The sequence below is a fragment of the Lynx canadensis genome, chromosome C1, assembly GCF_007474595.2.
Source record: "Lynx canadensis isolate LIC74 chromosome C1, mLynCan4.pri.v2, whole genome shotgun sequence".
Taxonomy (NCBI): Eukaryota; Metazoa; Chordata; class Mammalia; order Carnivora; family Felidae; genus Lynx; species Lynx canadensis.
This window is the reverse complement of record NC_044310.1, coordinates 183086069-183104649: the sequence shown is the minus strand read 5'-3', so window position 1 is coordinate 183104649 and position 18581 is coordinate 183086069. Positions and strand designations below refer to the sequence as shown.

The 18581-nt window shown below is 39.2% G+C and overlaps 1 protein-coding gene across 4 annotated transcripts in view; it reads left to right on the top strand.

The window, feature by feature from the left end:
- ANKRD44 (ankyrin repeat domain 44) overlaps positions 1 to 18581 on the top strand; it is a 325303-nt gene that overhangs the window by 150323 nt on the left and 156399 nt on the right. For all 4 annotated transcript variants that reach the window (XM_030326794.1, XM_030326793.1, XM_030326795.1 and 1 more), the window contains exon 3: positions 10785 to 10863. In XM_030326794.1, the coding sequence (XP_030182654.1) occupies positions 10785 to 10863 (79 nt within the window). The remainder of the gene's footprint in view (positions 1 to 10784; positions 10864 to 18581) is intronic.

Sequence of the window (18581 nt, the reverse complement as noted above, 5' to 3'; positions counted from 1 at the left end):
TCTTTTCAGTTAGGAGGATTTTCTATGACTGCAGAAACAGTTTTTCTAAGATTTAGTTTTAATTCCCCTCCCCCCAACCAAATGCACACGTGAGAGACAAAAACAGACCCAAGAACTAAGTTATTGTTGTATCCAGACTGGACGCCTTTGAGCATTGTCTCCTTTTATACCACACTCTTTCTTTCTCTCTTTGGCATTTTCTACACTGTGTTATGTGTGTTTGCTCTTTGCTGACTGGTGTGATTAATCTAATATTAGTCTACTGTAGTAAAGAGCCCATCACCATAGTCAAGAGAGCAAGATCCTTTGAGGCTCCTGTGAGGGGAGGGACTTGTATCTTGAACGCAGCTGCATTCTAGAACTGAGCATGCTGTCTGGCACATAGAAGACCCTAGTAAATATTTTGTCATTTGCATTAGTGAAGGATTCTACCACTGCCATTAATAGCCATGTGACCTTGGGCCAATCAATTAAACTCTCTGGATGTCTCTAATGCTTTCCAGTTCTAATATTTTATAAATTTAGGTTTCCTCTTCTGAGATTTTGATTCTGACACTGTGTGGCCATTTACCTGATGTCAAATTTTCATGCTTGCTAGCCCCTGATAGGTGTGAAAAGCTAGCAACTGCTTTCTTTTTACTCTTTCATCAATAGAAGATAATTTTCCAATTAATTTATTTTCTTAGTTATGTGCCTTTCCTATTAGGCACCAATGTTTTCTTGAATAAGCTGGTTAATGAAGTAATTAAAAGAGACAGTGAGCCGGGGGTGGGGCCCCAACTGAAACTAGATTTCTCACCTCATTGGTTAGTTCACTGGAACCAAGAGCAGTTCCAATCTATGAGTTTCCTTAAATACCCTTAGTAGTAAAACATTCCCACTTGTACAAGAATTAGGGTTTCTTCATAAAAACTATTTAACAAATGCATTAAAAGGTACTGCTCCTTAATATGCTTGAGATACTGCACAGAACAACTGTGAACTTTATTAGTTTGTAGGATGCGAGGGGAGGTAGTGCTTTGAAGACCTGCTTTGGTTTTCATCAGACACTCCTGATGATGTCTTTGCAGTGGCTGGATGTATATTACTGTTTCACTGGCAACAAAGCACAAGCATCTTGGCCAGTTTTCCATTCTGTAGCAGTTGAGGAGTAGAATCCTTTTCTATATCCTGTTTGCACTGTCAAGAAATTTTGCTGGCCAAATGATATCAGAGCAACAGAACAAATAGTTGGCACTCCATCAACTTTCCTAGGCAGAAATCGATGTAAAAGGGCTTCTGTCATTTGGGAATCTCGGGGTACTGTGGTAAGATCCCATAAGTCCCTTGGTAATCCGCTGACATGCTGCAATGTACCCACAGGTTAGGCATAGACCATCCATCTTCCCACTCGTACTTGATTTTCTGGATTTATTTTCTACATCCTTACTCAATACACACTTGTCACAGGTTTCTTTTAGGAAATGTAAGTGTTCCAAGGGATTTTGAAGAGAACTCTTTCTTGTGCCTCTGTTTAAAGCATGTAGACGTAAATCCAACACCCTATTCTTCTGCAAGGGCTTCACTTTTATGTCTCTACATGAGTGGGACATAACATGAGTTGCCTCTAAAATTAATACATTATTGGTTGATCAGATTCTATTTCTTTTCTCCTATTAACTGAATTTATATTATTGCCTAGGTGTATTTTTTAACTCATAAATATCCCCTTCTTTATGTTACACAAGTGACAGAAAGTTTTATTTGCCCACTTGTGTATTTTCACAACAGCTTAATTGAGATATAATTGGCATATGATATACCAGACATGCCTAAAGTGTACAATTTGCAAAGTTTTGACATATTTATATCCATGAAACCATTACCACAATCGAGATAATGAACCTATCTATCATTCCCAAAAGCTTCCTTGTGCCCCTTGGTAATCCTTAACCCCCGCCCCTTCCAGTCTCTGCTCCAGCCACCTCAGGGAACCACTGATCTGCTTTCCATTGTTGTACATTAGTTTGCATTTCCTAGAATGTTATGTAAATGAATTCATACAGTGTGTACTCTTTTTTTATGCTAGCTTCTTTCACTCAACGTAATTATTTTGATTCGTCCATGTTGTGACACACAGCAATAGTTCATTCCTTTTAATTACTGAATAGTGTTCCATTGTGTGGAAATAACACCATTCATCTGCTGATGGAGATTTTGGATTGTTTCCAGTTTTTGGCTATTACACATAAAACTTGTGAACGTTTATGTGCAAATCCTTGTATGGACATATACTTTCATTTCTCTAGTAAAATTCCTAGGATTCTGGATCGTAAAGCACATCTGTGTTTGACTTTTTAAAAAATTGTCAAACTGTTTTCTCAAGTGGTTGTACCATTTTATGTTCCTACCGGCATGTCTGCATGTTCCGGTTTCTCCACATCCTCAACACCTGATATCACCAGTCCTTTTAATGTTAGCTAATTTAATGAGTATATAATTTTGATTTACATTTCCCTAATGGTTAATGATATTGAGCTTCATTTTATGTGCTTATTTGCTATCTGTATACTTTCCTTGGTGAAATATCTGTTCAGATATTTTCTCTAGTTTTTAAATGGATTGTTTGCTTTCATGTTAGTGAATTTTGAGTTTTTGTATAGTCTAGATAGAAATCTTCTATTCAATAGATATGCTTTAAAAATATTTTCTTCCAGTCTGTGGCTCATCTTTGTATTCACCTAACGGTGTATTTCAAAGAGCAGACGTTACTAATGTTGATGGAATACAGTTTATCAGTTTGTTCTTTTCTGGGTTATGCTTTGGAGTTACATCTAAGAAATTTGTGTCCAACCCAAGGTCGCAAGGGATTTCTCTTGTGTTTCCTTCAGATATTTTATAGTTTTACATTTTACATTTAGTTCTGTGATCTTGATTTAATTTTTGTCTAGGGTGCAAGGTACAGATCAAAGTTCATTTTATTTGCATATGAATATCTAATTGTGTCAATGCTGTTTGTTGACAATGCTATCCTTTCACCAGTGAATTGCCATTTTCCCTTTTTTGAAAATCCAGTAAGTTGTGCATATATGTGTCTTTGCACCAGTACCCAATTGTCTTGAGTACTGTAGCTTTATGATAAGCATTAAAAGTCAGGTAATGTTAATTCTCCAACTCTATTCTACTTGCCTGCTTGCACTTTTTACTTATGAGAATTTTGTCCTCAGGTCTAGAGTACTAGGTCAAGAGTGTTAATTGTAATGAAAAATAACTTGCATTTTGTTTACCCAGGCTTGTTAACTATTCAGAGAGTCAGCAAGAGCATGAACAATGGACTCGGATCTGGTTCGGAGTCCTGGTTCTGCCATGACTAGCTGTGTGACTCTGGCCACATTACTCATCATCTCAAAATCTCATGCTTTTCTACTGCAAAATGGGAATGACAATATGTACCTTACCACAGTGTTTCACGGATCAAATTAGGAAATATATAATCTCTGATGCAATTTTTATTTAGTACGCATCTTAGTTTAAAAAATTAGCGTAATGTAAAAATATCCAATATTTAGTTACCTAAGGCAGATACAATCAGAACACTTTTGGCATTCTTATTTCCCTTATTTTACCTTCGTTTCAAGTGATTTTTGAATGATTCTTGTTTCATTTTAAGAATTGGGTATCATTTTGAGGTTTGGACTTGTCATTTGAACATGTTTAGATATCACAAAATGTACTGGTGTTTCTCATACACTCATTTAAATTCAAATGGATGGGTTAAAATACCAACAGAATGATGACTGAATAAAGTTGTTTGATGCTGGAGGTATGTAGGGGCAGAGATTTGCTGTCACATTTGAGATGTAGAAAATTCCAGCTGAGGAAAATCCAGCTCCATAGGATAGATGAATACTGACTATCAATCTAAATTTTTCTCCTATGATAACTTGGGGTAGACATCAATTCATCTCTGCTGTGTCTAGCTGAAGGCATAACTTGAGTTTCCATTGAAAGTTGAACTACATAAAAACTCTACATATCATAAGAAGACTGACAACTGAACTTAGAAGTGAGTAAAGGATATGTACAGGCAATATGCAGTTGAAGAAGCCAAAACTTAAAAAGAAAACAACATATGAAAAAATCTTAATTTCACTTGTACGTAGTGAAATGTAAATCAAAGCAACAATGAAATATCGTGTCAGGCACATCATATTGGCAAAAAGTAATATGGTCAGTAGCATCAAATATTGGCAAGGATGTTGGAGAAAGGAGCAAATTTATGGCTAGAGAGTATAAATTGTATAAATTGTAAAACTACTTTTGAAAGCTATGGAAAATACCTAATAAAGTTGAGAATGTATAAACACTGAGATCCAGCACTTCTTTTTCTTGGTATCTGCTGTAGGGAAATTTTCACCCGTATGTGCAGAGGGACATGCACAAAAATGTGCATTGCAACGCCATTTGTAATAGTGAAGAATTCAAAACAGTCCCTTCCCCCAACCTCCTGTTTCTCTCTTTCTCTCTTTCCTCCCTGCCACACACTTCAAGTTATTTTCAAAACCATTGCAAGTCACAATACTCCTGGCACTTTACCCCTAAAGCTATTTTTTAAAACAGAGTTCTCAGGCAGATAGAGAAAAATGTCAACATGTTTGATTTTGCTGGTGGCAACATACAAATCTGTTATTTTCTGTACCTCTCGTATTTGTGAGATGTTAAAACTTGAAAGTAAACATGAAAATTTTAAAAAGAAACATGACGTTTGTTTCTCTGCTTTAATTCTTTACAAATTTCTTTTAATTCCTCACCTTAAGACCCATCTTTCCCATTTTGCGTCTTGTTTGATGTCAACCTATAACATAACATGTCTTGAGCTGTTTTCTTCACATGATTTGAAGTATCTCCAAGGTAACTGTTTTGTGTTCAGAGTTTTTTTTAGACATCTCCTTCCTTCTAGCGATCTCTGTTCAATATCGCATTAAACTTATTGGGCCTAAGTTGTCCGTTATTTCCTTGCTTCTTTGCTCTTCATAGGAGTTTGGATTGACAATCGAAACTTAACTGCTGTGTTTCATGACAGCAAGGCTTTGCAGGGCTTCTTTTCTTAATACTGCTCCATCCGCCTGTCTTGGTACGTAAGATATTTATATGTAGGGAGGGATATTTGTTTTAGTGTATGATAGATACTTATAATGAAGATTAGATCATGCACTTCTAGCTGAGAATTTCTAAAGCATATAATAAACAATTCTTAATCTTAAGAGCAGAGGCTTGGGGTGCCCCCTCAGTCTGCCTGCCTACACCGTATTTTTGGCTGCCACAATGGCTTCTCTGCCCATGTCAAACTCACTTTATGTGTATATACTTCAAGTTCCCTATTTTCTTTCATCTGCCTCTTTGGTAAACAGACGACAGAAACTTCCTCTGCCTGATCTCTCTATGACATACTGCAAATTTAGCTCAGACGCCAGCTGGCTGTGTGTGTCTCTGGCTATTCATAGAAAGGAAGGGTTTACCTTCCTTCCTTCTGGAGAAACCGTCTTTTCATGGCTATGAATCTGTTTTCAAAAGGCTATTTGGAATCGGAGCTACTGGTTAATGGGAAAAGGTCTTTTTTTTTTTGTGATACTTGAACAATCTTTTAAAAAATACACTGATGTGGGGCACCTGGGTGGCTCAGTCAGTTAAGTGTCCAAGTTTGGCTCAGGTTGCAAGCTCACTGTTCGTGAGTTTGAGCTCACATCGGGCTCTGTGCTGTCAGTGTGGATAAGTCACCGATGAGTCATTTCCAATGTGTGTTGAATTTACTGTGGTTGCTTTTGCATTATTTTCTCCTTTTGTATGATTAGTGTTGGAAAGACCACAATGACCATCCATCAACTCTTGGTCATTGTGGAACATCCACTTGAGGATCAGGTGTCAGTGAATGCAAATGAAGCAGAACACAGCTCAGCCACTATATCTGAACGTTCCTCTCTGGTCCTGACCTGGTCCTCGATTCTAACTTTGATCCAGAAAAGATCCCTAAGTCAGCCCTGTAAGATATAGGCTGGGCTCTGTGGCTAAAGTGAAAGTCTCTCCCTGGGTTTCTGAAGTTCCTAGGTAAACTGGAGCCAGTACGGTTTCTAGAGAGCCCTGGGCAAAATGTGCTTATTTCCCAATTCAGAAGTGATTTTTCTCTTGTCAGTTTAGATTTGCTGCCCAGGGCAGTTCAGAATGGGGTGGGTTTCAGGGCAGTATTCACTAAGACATTAGTCTCATCACTTATGGTAATTTTCACAAATCATTGAACATCACAAGTGTCACTAATTGCCACTTGCTTCTTATTTTTATTCTAATGTCCTAGATACGGAAACTGGTAACTGGGTTGTAAGTTTCTTTAGGGCAAGGCCTGGATGTTTTTCATTTGCATTCTTTTTTTTTTTTTTTTTAAATTTTTTTTTTCAACGTTTATTTATTTTTGGGACAGAGAGAGACAGAGCATGAACGGGGGAGGGGCAGAGAGAGAGGGAGACACAGAATCGGAAACAGGCTCCAGGCTCCGAGCCATCAGCCCAGAGCCTGACGCGGGGCTCGAACTCACGGACCGCGAGATCGTGACCTGGCTGAAGTCGGACGCTTAACCGACTGCGCCACCCAGGCGCCCCTCATTTGCATTCTTAACATCCACCACAATATCTGGGGTATAATAACTTCTCAACTAAAGGTCTATGTCTAGAAAATATGGCTGAAAAATGATTGTAAAACATACCCCAAAGTCACTGTCCTTATTTTTTCTTCTCCTTTCCTTCTTGTTTACCCTTCTTGTTTTCATCTGTCTTAGTCCAGAGCTTTAGATGATTGGCAGCATCATGTGTTTATACTACTTCCTGAAACTCTTCCTGCACACTTCTCCCCCAAATTTTGTTCATTAAAAAAAAATAATGTTTTGTTTTTTTTTTTTTCTTCTTGGGCCTTGCCTTTTACATCTTAAATTATTTTAAACACTACTCATATGTTTATCTGATTCTTCTGTTATCTCAAGTTCTCTCTGGTTGTTGTGCCTGCTGATTCTTGGTTATATTTAATTGCTTCCACATGGGTCTTGTGGCTTAGGCTTGTGAGCTCATCTTCGGGGGTGGCTCAACTGTGGGTGTCTGTTGTTGCTTTTATTGAGGACACATCCCTCCAGAGAGGTCTTGTTTCTTCTTGTCACCCTAAGGATGTCCTAAGCCTAGAACCAATTTTATGCCTGTTTTTCAGCTTGAAATTTCCTGGAATACACAAGTATTGTGAATTCAAAACTCCAAACCACATCAGGGTAAATTGTGGGAATGCTCAGAGGAGATACTTTTATTCCCCCACCAAGAGTCTAGGCCAAGGCATTGCTCTTCCATTTACCTGTGAGCATGTTTGGCCTTTTTTCAACATCAACTTATTTCAAGAATCTTTCTTCAAGACCACTGCAAGGGTTTCTCTCTCTGTGAGGGTCAGTTCTAATTCTTCACCTCATCTCCCATCCCTGAGTGTTGGGCAAGTCATACAGAATGCTCAGAGTCCCTAGCTTTTCAATCTAAAACATCATAACTTTCAAATGACGATAATAAGGCTTAACAACATGATTCTGAAAGGCATGTCTCCCTGATAGGGATGTTATGAGATTCAAGTAGTAGAATAGATTAAAAGGCATTTTGAAAAAAAAAAAAAATTAAAGCACTCTGTAATTAGGTTTTGTTTTTAGATACTCTAGGAGTATCATTGGCCTAGAACATGTTTTTCTAGTATTATTGCTAGTCTACTGTTTTCCCCAGACCCTTTTCCTTCCTTCTCCTACCATCACATCTTCTTGTCCAATTGTCTAGCTTGTGGCAAAGTAGAGCAGCCTTATACTTAGGCAGAGGATGAACTGCAGCCTCTGAGCTGATTTTACCTGATTGAGTTTGGTGAGTACTGTGGCTCTCTTATTTACCTCTCAGCTCAGGACCCTGTATATCATTCAGGTTCCCGCCAGAGAGCTGGTGTTGGTGACCCTTGGTCAATAGTGGACATGATTTGTTATTTTAGTTAAGATCTTAATAGCACATGAAATTGTTTATCTAGTTCTGATGCTTTAGAGAACCAAAGACCTGCTGCCGGAATACAGGTCTTCTCTGCAGTTACCTGTCTGTGGCATGTCACTGAAGGAGAGTATCAATCGGTATAGTTGTTCTGGAAGCTACAGAAAACCTTTAAATACATTTCAACAGGAACACTGGTATTTGCAACCCAGCATTTTTACAATATGATCTCATGTAACACATCTATTTTATATTCTAAAAACTTCAGTTTGAACAAGCCATGTCATAAAAGGGGCCACAGAATCAGCAAAGCCAGTCTTATAATGACAGGCCAAACAGTTTTAGATATTGGGGTTTTCTTGATTTTTTATTTGAGGCCAAGCTCTCACACAGAGCATTGACTTTGCTTCAGGTCAAATGAAGTCATACTTTAGACCGGGTTAGTCCTTCTTTAAGTCACTTAGGTAAGGTTTAATTTGTTGAACCAAACCCTGGAACCCGTTCAGTTCACAGAAGAACATATAATTATGTAACTTTTGTCACAAGACTCAAGAAAAATGTTTTATAGTCACAGCAGGGATTCAAAGAGGTGAGGCTAAGATGGAAAATGCTTGTAGAGATAACAGTAGAAGAAAAAGAAATGGAAAGCATTTGTGAAAGTCTAGTCTCAGTTCTTAGTGTAGCTCTTTGCACAAATTAATACACTTGAGATATTTTTCAGGTTTCAAATACTGAATCTCTATTTTCATGGAAAGGATGGTATAACTAAGAGGGTTAACCATGGTTATATAGCTTTCTGAATTTTCTACAGCATACCCTTACTTTATATGGAATAGTTACGTGACTGTCCTATTTCCACTTATCAGTAATAATTGCCTGCAACATACATAGGAAACATAAATTCCCAGCTAATTCAGACCCCTCTTTTTACCCACTTAAGAGTTAGTCCAACCCTTTATAAAACCTATTTCCCAAACCTCCTAACATATAGACTGGTTTGAACATCAGTTCTTGTCATGTCCCCTGCCTGCCATCTGTTTTAGATATTAGTGAGTCACAAAATGCCTAAAAGCAGTAGTCTGAAAGAGACTGAGAAGGAGCAGAGGGTCTGAATTGTCAGAAAACAGAATCGTGTCCTTGGGCAAATCCAAGGGTGGTTGGGTAGGTTGTATCATCAAGTGATAATAGGAACGATGATTAAAACCAACAGCAACTTCACAAATCTTGAAACTAAAATGCATGCTGGTTTTAGGGGAAACCTCCAATACACAGCATACAAACTATGATTACTGTCGTGGAGCAATCAATGGAAGTTTGTAGAAGACGCAACGCATGTAGACTGGTTCAATTTGGCCAATTTACGCTGAGCGTCTAGTTGGCCGCTACTGTGGGGATAAAGGGAGCAAGTTCTTTACCTTGTGGAATTCTTGGTCTTGGAGGGGAGATATCACACAACCATCTATGCTCATGACGAAGACAGCTTTGCCTGGAACTCATGGCATGCACAGGCCAAGCTTCGTGCCTGCCTAGGGCTCTATTTACTTACATTGTCTTGAATTCTCTCATCACATCCTCCAGTTTACAGATGGAGAAGCAATATTTTTTTCTGCTGCATTTTATCATCTTAACAACACAATATGTTAAATGCTTTGCCATGGACTTAGAATGGAGTCTGACAGGCAAAAGTCCAGCCTTGGCTCTGCTATATACCTGTGGGGTCTGGAGAAAATTTCTTAATTTATTGGAGCCACAGTTTTCTCATCTGTAAAACAGAGATAATGGTATCTACCTCAGCTCTCGGCTTCAATGTCAATATTTTCAGAAAGGCCTTATTCCATCATTCTGAGGAATCTTGTTCCCATCACGCCAGTCATGGGATCCCATTACCCTGTTTTAGTTTTTTTTAAAAAAATTTTTTTTCAACGTTTTATTTATTTTTGGGACAGAGAGAGACAGAGCATGAACGGGGGAGGGGCAGAGAGAGAGGGAGACACAGAATCGGAAACAGGCTCCAGGCTCCGAGCTGTCAGCACAGAGCCTGACGTGGGGCTCGAACTCACGGACCGCGAGATCGTGACCTGGCTGAAGTCGGACGCTTAACCGACTGCGCCACCCAGGCGCCCCACCCTGTTTTAGTTTTGTTACAGCCTTTATCACCATCTGAAGTGTTGTCTTGTAACTGGTTTCCAGGACTATTGGCAGCCTCCCCATTTGAATGTTAATTTCACAAGGACAGGGACTGAACCCAAAATCTGGTTCCTGGCACACAGTAGGCTCTCATTATGTGTTACATGAATGGGCAGCGAACCAGGCAACAGTTAATGGAGATGGAAAGGAGAAAGTGACTGTACTTATATTTAATGTCCTTGAGAACAATTCTGTGTTCGCTTTGAAAGAAATCATTGTATGCTTTGAACACTATTACAGTAGGTAGAAGGGTTTGAGTTTTTTCTCTTTTGCCATAACGAAGGTCTGAAAATAAATTGAATGTCATCATCCATTGCATGATAGTCCATCCCTGACCTGAGCTGGGCTCCAATAAAAGGAGCAGGGACACAAATGCAACACACAGACCCCGAACGGGATCTTTTGTACGTGTGACTGCGGGAGACGCTGAGAGAAATGTGGAACCAGAGCTCACCTGAGTAGGTTTTGGCCTTCATTCTCCCCACAAACATTAACCTCAGAGTAAGTGACATGTCTGACTGTGTCTACAAAAGGCACCTCCGGCCTCCACTGACTTGTTTATCTTTGCCGCTGTTTCAGGATTCTGAGAAGCGAACCCCGCTTCATGTGGCTGCGTTTCTGGGAGATGCAGAGATCATTGAACTCCTGATTCTGTCAGGTAAATACCAGATCTACTTAAAAGTCAATTGCAGATAAAAATTTAAATGACCAACTCACTAGATTGACTATGACAGTGAACCCAAACGAAATTTCTTTATTGTGCTCATGGAAGTTTATTTGATCAGTGATTTTATCAGTAGACAAAAACAAAAAAAGAAAACAAAACAAAACAAAAAAACAACAATGCAAGAAGTTATTCTTATATGAAAAATGGCGTAGCCATTAAAACATTTTATTACTTTGAAAGTCTGATTTGACTAATCAGGCCCAGTATTATAGATGAATTCAGTAGATTTGGATATCTTTTCATTTTTTTGTCATTAAAAAAATGAACAAACAAAACTGACTCCTTAAAGCCTGCATGAAAAACACAAATGTATCTGTGTATTTACATACATTTAAATTGTGTGGCAAAATAATACTATGTTTTGTTTATGGATACATGACTATGACTATGTAATAAAAAATGGAAGGAAAGGAAATATACCAATTTCCAGATGGTGGTTACCTCGGAAGAGGCTGGTTGAGTGAGAGATATTTTCAGGGAAGGGTAAAGAAGAGACTACAACTCTGTAAAATATTTTGTTTAAAAAAAATTGGAAGCAAACATGGCAAACGTGGTTTGGGGGCTATTATTCTCTTTATATTTTATATTTTATGAATTTTAAAGATCTCATTGGATCTAGAAATACCAATGCTTTCATTTTTGGAAACCTGTATGCTTGGTACATCTCACCAAACTGGTTTCCAAAACCAATATGTGCTTTCTCCCTTGAGTATTTGCTAGACAAATCCCTAGAATGAATCTGAGCACATGCACGTGTCTCGGTGTGGATTGCAGATCGGCTGGCTTTTTCCCCTCCTCCTTTTTGTTTGGGAAGATTAAAATCTGGAAGAAATACCTCTGCCCGCAGACTATGCAAAAGGCCTATATTAAGATTTTGCCTTTGTTTGCGATAGTAAAGGGAAACTGTAGAAATCCAAAGTACGCTATGCAAAGGTAGGAGCTAATGCATGTATTCAAACAGACGTGGGGAACACTGTAGAAGAAACTAACAAGAATTGTGCTGTGATACACCAGGAAGGTTCACATTGCCCTTACTTTTGTTGTGTTCGTGTTCTTGAGGTGGATTTTCCCAGGAAGCAAGTATTCAGTGCCTTACGACGTGTGTGTGCTCTGTGCTCCTGACAATTGCACGGAGCTTAGGTTAGATTCTGTGTGACATTCCTTGTGCTTTAAAGAACAGGCCTAACTGCTAATATATTGAGATTTATTTTTGCAAGTCATTTCTTATTTTATGTTTAATGTACATTGTTTCCTCCATTTTTTCACTTTCCATTTGATAGACTGATTTTTTTTTTTCTGCTGGATTAAAGGTAATATTTACTGAAAAAAAAAAATAAAAAATAAAGAACAGGCCTTCCTTCTGACAGTTTTAAAGATGTTCCAGGGCCGTGTTCCAAACAAACATGTATTGTTTGGTGTGACACAGACTATGGCTGAGAGCCAGTACATACCTGGCTGGTTGCCCTATAGCTGTAGAAACTTGGGCCATGGAAAATTGTAGGCAAAACCAGTGGGGGTGTAAAATAAGAATGTTGTGGCACGACAGCTAAGGGGTCCCAACCAACCAAGTGTTGTATTAAGAGACATCTCAACGTCTCAGAGGAATGTTTAGTTCATGAAGGTGCAAATTCAAAACTTTGTCTTAGACCCCCAACTTTGGTTTTTTGTTTGTTTGTTTTTCCACATCCGAAGGAAGATTTTAATTCTGCAGCATGAAGTTGACCCCTCTATGTTCCTCAGGCATCTGTGGGCTGGTGACTGTTTGAGAAACTTGGTTTCGTATCACCTTCACGTGGGATGGAGTCCATCAACCTCACTTACATGGGGCTCATCTACTAGAGCCTGGAGAAATTTTTCCATAGATCCTGATCTGCACACCTGTTTAGTCTCTGGTATAATTTTGGATGGCACATGCAATGGAATTTTTCCTCCTCCTCATATCCAATTAGGAAGACGTAGGATACAGGAGAGCATTGGGAAAGTTCTTTCGAAATTTTACTCAACTGTGGAAGCTTAGACAAACTCTTGGAATTCACATGGCTTTAATTTCCTTGAAAGGTCCTTTATTCAATTTGTATATTAAATTCCTAAAGAAATATCCTTGTAAGAGCACGATGATTTCATTTCTGAGCTTACATCTGGCAGCTGACCCTTTAGGGAATCCAACCAAACTGCTTTCCAGTTTAATAATGGATGAGGTGCTAATGATTCCCATGTTGGACAAATGATTTGGCCTTGCCAGAATAGCCCATTACAGCTGTGTACTCCATTGTTGTATTAACTTACAGAGCATAGTGTAACCCAAGCCCACTAAATTCCCACTGACATTATCTCCTATTAGCCAGGCGGATGGAACCCTGAATGCCTCTGAGTAGAAAGGGAGGAATTCAGGCCTTGAAACTTTCCTCTTCTTATAACTGCCAGTTCAGATTCTGGCTCTATTCTCCCCACCCCATCCCCAGTCTGGCCTCTGGCTTCTGTTTGGGAACTAGCCGAGTCAGGATTTAAGGCAAAGAGAAGGTGAAGAGCACGCTAAATCATTTGCTGGAGATGCATGAATGAGATCAGCGTGAACCAATCAGTGGATCTGTGGCTAAGAGTTAAGAGATTGGGGTTGAGCTAGAGGAAGCAGAGCACACAGGAAACCGAGCACTGTCACAATACCCTGTAGAGAAACTGGGATGCTCGAGGTTCAGGTCCTGGGCTGAAGGAAGAAAACTGGAGGTACCCACCTGCTAACGTGGGAGTGTTTGTGAGGTGCAACTGCTAACTAAAAATGATATGTTTATTAGACATAGGCCACCAAACAAGTGTATTCTTGTAAAATCATTTCCCGTGATTTGTCAAAATGTGATTACCACGGTCAATGCAAATTGCCACCAGTGCCAGGGGCAGGTCATTCTTTTGATTCTTTTATGCATAACAAATATTCATTATTCATCCTTTGAGGTTGGATTTGATTGGTGTTTGTTTGTTTGTTTGTTCTGGTGAGAGAGGGGTGATTAAACCAGGCACCCTCAGTGTGGTGTGATTACAAAGTAATGAGCCATTTTCTGGTGGGTGTGTAAACTGGTTCTAAAGGCAGGTCCAAAGGGAGTCTGAAAAAGGTTTTAAGCAATTGTCACATGCACTGAATTATCATACACTCTTCCAAGGTTATTGCTTTGAAGGACAGTGCTCCTGGGCTGTAATAACATTTGGTCTGTTTGCTTAAAAGCAAAATCAATAGCAAGCTGATCTCATTACATAGAAGTCATATTTCATATGATCTTTCGTATGTATTTATTTCTACAATTAAAAGTCAAACTTTGGATAAACCAGACTTAAGAATCAATTATCCTTTCTGGGCCTGTAAGGTTTTTCAGTCACTTAGTCTACCTTTTTCTTTTGTTTTACTTCTTCCTAGATGACAAGGCTGAGAGAACAGGAATATTGCCTCTGGGAAAGATACTTAGTTTCCTTTACTCTTGATCTCCATAAAAAAAAAAAAAAAAATCAAGCACTAATAGGGATAAGATGAAAACATACTTAATTTATAATTAGAGTTTATGCCTGACAACTTTTAGTTGGGTCTTTGTTTCTGAAGAATCAGTATAGCCTAGCACCTTTTTTTTTTTTTTTTTTTTTTATGTTTAAGGTTGAAAATGTCCTTGGGTAAAAAGCATTTGCCTTTAAATCATTAGACATGCAGACTCTGTGTCCTTCAGTGCACAATGGCGCCTGACAGGCAGGTAAATAACATGAAGCTTCCTTTAGAAAAATCAGTTATAAATATTCAACTCAAAACCATCTGACGTCTCCCTCTGACATGTAAACAAGACTCTTGGACGTGTTCAGCGGAAGAGGATGAGGAAACCAGTGGCAGGGGATGACACTGATGAAATACTGCTTGGTCCCCATTCAGATAACTCTGCTTTTGTCATAATAATTTTGTTGTTCAGGGAGAGGAGATTTTCCTGGCAGCTGCCCGTTTAACCTTCTGGAGGAGGAGAAGTGGAGGGATAGAAACTGAAGGAAGCTACTTCCTAGATTTCTAATTATTTTTCAATTCCTCAAGTGACACTAAAGCTGCAAGGAAACAATGCTGGCATTGGTTGGTTGTTACACGCCGGGTGTGGGTTGTTTTCTGATATCAGCAAGCTCGGGGTCATCTTTCTCCTTGAAAGAATGTTAATATTAAAAGCCACATTGAGCGCTACATAAAACTGAAAGTTTGCAGACTATATAAATAATAATAGTAATAACTATATAATGTAAATGTATAAATATAAATAACAAGAAAAAACAGTCATAGAAAAATAGAGGAAACAGGCAAAAAATATGAACACGCAGTTCTCAGAGAATAAATTGCAAATGTCCAGTAAACAAACATATTAGAAGATGCCCAACCTCGGGGCGCCTGGGTAGAGCAGTCGGTTGAGCGTCCGACTTCAGCCAGGTCACTATCTCACGGTCCGTGAGTTCGAGCCCCGCGTCAGGCTCTGGGCTGATGGCTCGGAGCCTGGAGCCTGTTCCCGATTCTGTGTCTCCCTCTCTCTCTGCCCCTCCCCCGTTCATGCTCTGTCTCTCTCTGTCCCAAAAATAAATAAAAACGTTGAAGAAAAAAAAAAAATTTTAAAAGAAGATGCCCAGCCTCACTATTAAACAGGAAAACAGAAAAATGTGATACTGCTTCCTTCCAATCAGATTTACAATATTTTATTGGCTGATAATATCAAGTATTGATGAGGATGTGGGGAACTAGGCAATCTCACACGTTAGCACTCTTTGGAGGATTGAGACTAAGGATTAAAACCGAAAGTGTGTGTGACCCATGACACAGAAAGTCCATTTCTAATTATCTATCCTAGACAAATACTTGCACATTTGTAGGAGGAATCATTTTATGGGTGTTCACAGCAGCATTTTTTGAATAATGAAATACTGGAAACAACTGAAATACCCATCAATGGACAGAATGTCTAAAAAATGTACTGTGTTTATATGTTGGAATACATGTGGTAATTAAAAAGAATGGCGTCGTAAATATCAACAGAGATAGGTATGAAAAATATATCGTGTGAAACAATGCAGAATGTCAATTCAGAAACAATTCAGAAACTCAGAGTGTTATAGTAGGATACAATATTCAGAGGGTTATTACAATATGATATAATCTATGTAAAAGCATACTTATAAAACACTATAGATTTTTAAAAATTACTGTGTAATGTTTTAAATATGCAAAAAAGAATATTGTACTGACCACTCAGCTTAATTCTCTCAGTTTTCCTTGGTACACATATTGGCCTGCGTAGGGGTAAAAGAAACTGGAGGCTTATGTACCAGGCTCAGGGCAGTGATTTTTTTTTTTTTTCCTTCAGTAAGTGGGGAGAGTCCAGCATTGAGAATGATTCTCCAGAGGACTTTACTCAAATCTTTAATAATTCATGTTTTAGGGACGTCTGGGTGGCTCAGTCGGTTGAATGTCCGACTTCAGCTCAGGTCATGATCTCACAGTCCGTGAGTTTGAGCCCCGCATTGGGCTCTGTGCTGACAGCCCAGAACCTGGAGCCTGCTTCCGATTCTGTGTGTCCCCCTCTCTCTGCCCCTCCGCTGCTCATGCTCTGTCTCTCTCTGTCTCAAAAATAAATAAAAACATTAAAAAAAAATTCATGTTTTAAAGAAGAATGCATTATTTGTATGATGAAACCATGAAGTAAAATAGGTCTGCTGATTTTCATTACGTTAGGCAGATTTTCATAGCTGCTGTATAAACTAGCTCAGTGAAGGAGACGTTGAGGAATCTCTCTTTTAACCAGAAAGCTTCCTTCAATTAGCAACTGTTAATTTAGGACTGCCCTGGGCTTGGACCTAAATTGGCACATCGTGCCAAAGACAGATGCCCCCAGTTTCTATTCCTTAGTCCCTGATTCTGCTCTGATAATAGTTAACAAGCAATTATGTAGTGCTTACCATGTGTCAGAAAGTGATCTCAGGTCTTTTGTGGTTTATCCTTCTAGACTGTTCAATATTTTTACAAAAGCAGGCTCATATAATATTTTGGTACTTACTTTTTCCACATAACAATGGTTTGTGAACATCCCTCCACATTAAGAATTCTTATAAAGCACCACAGCCACCGCATATGGCTATATGCTAATTTATTTTACCAACTCTTCTCTAACACCAAGATTGTTTCCTGTATATTACTTTTTTGGCTAACCTTTTTTTAACACATTCTTGAAGATTAGTCTTAACATTAGCCCATAGTTATTTCCTTTAGAAACATGTTATAGAGGGGCGCCTGGGTGGCGCAGTCGGTTAAGCGTCCGACTTCATCAGGTCACAATCTCGCGGTCCGTGAGTTCGAGCCCCGCGTCAGGCTCTGGGCTGATGGCTCAGAGCCTGGAGCCTGTTTCCGATTCTGTGTCTCCCTCTCTCTCTGCCCCTCCCCCGTTCATGCTCTGTCTCTCTCTGTCCCAAAAATAAATAAACGTTGAAAAAAAAAATTAAAAAAAAAAAAGAAACATGTTATAGAGCATTCTAATACACTTACACAAAGACAGAAATAGGTTGTGGGTAAGAGAGAGAGAGAAAGGGAGAAGAGAGAAGGGGAGAGAGAGGGAGGAAAAAGGGGGAGTTAGAACACCGAGGGAGACTGAAGGTAAGATTTGGACATGCCATGGCCAAAGCTGGTGAACACAGGTACCATGCACGTGCCCTCTGCCCCTCGTTGGTATCCTGGTGATCTGCCTGGTGAGGAGCTACTGGGGTGAGATGTTTAGATTCAAAATGTCGTGATAAAATTTGGGAAGACAGCAAAAGATTCCCTGAGATTCTCAAGCTCTCTCACCTCTGGGTAGTCATGAACTTCTGTGGTCCCACCTTTTCTGGGTGTGCTGACCTTGCTTCTGTTCTACAGCTGGGGATCTATCTGTGGGATCAGCTACAGTGATTGAGGAGGGAAGAGAGCATGAGAACACATTGTTAACTTGAAAATGTCTTTTCAAATTGGACTGTGCCACTGAGGTTATCTACAAATCCAACAGCAGTTGTGGTTCCTAATCAATTATATACCTGGAGTGAGCCTTCGGAAAATCCTGGAAGAGACTGTGCCTGGGCCACTTTTTATGAAAATGTCATTTTTTTTTTTTTATCCGTGAGAAGGGCCACTGACCAAGAAAAAATAGCATAAGAAAAAGCATCATAATCCTCCCCATTTTTTAAAGCTTACTTATTTATTTAAAAAGAGAGCGAGAGAGAGCACGAGCTGGGGAGGGGCAGAGAGAGAGAGAGAGAGAGAGAGAGAGAGAGAGAGAGAGAGAGAGAGAGTCCCAAGCAGGCTCTGCACAATCAGCATGGAGCCTGAGTTGGGGCGTAAACTCACAAACCACGAGATCATGACCTGAGCCAAAATCAAGAGTCTGAACCACCCAAGTGTCCCAAACTTCCCTATTTTTATTAAGAAACATAAAACTCCAAATGCACTGCTTTCTTAGAAATGTTTAATAGTAAATATTTCAAACATACAGAAAATATGGAGAAAAATGTAAGTAATACCCATGTACAGCAAGCTTTAAGATATCCTAACGTTTTCCATGTTTGTATCATATCTGTTTTCTAAAGAAAATATTGAAGATACACTTCCAGCTCATTTGGCATACTTC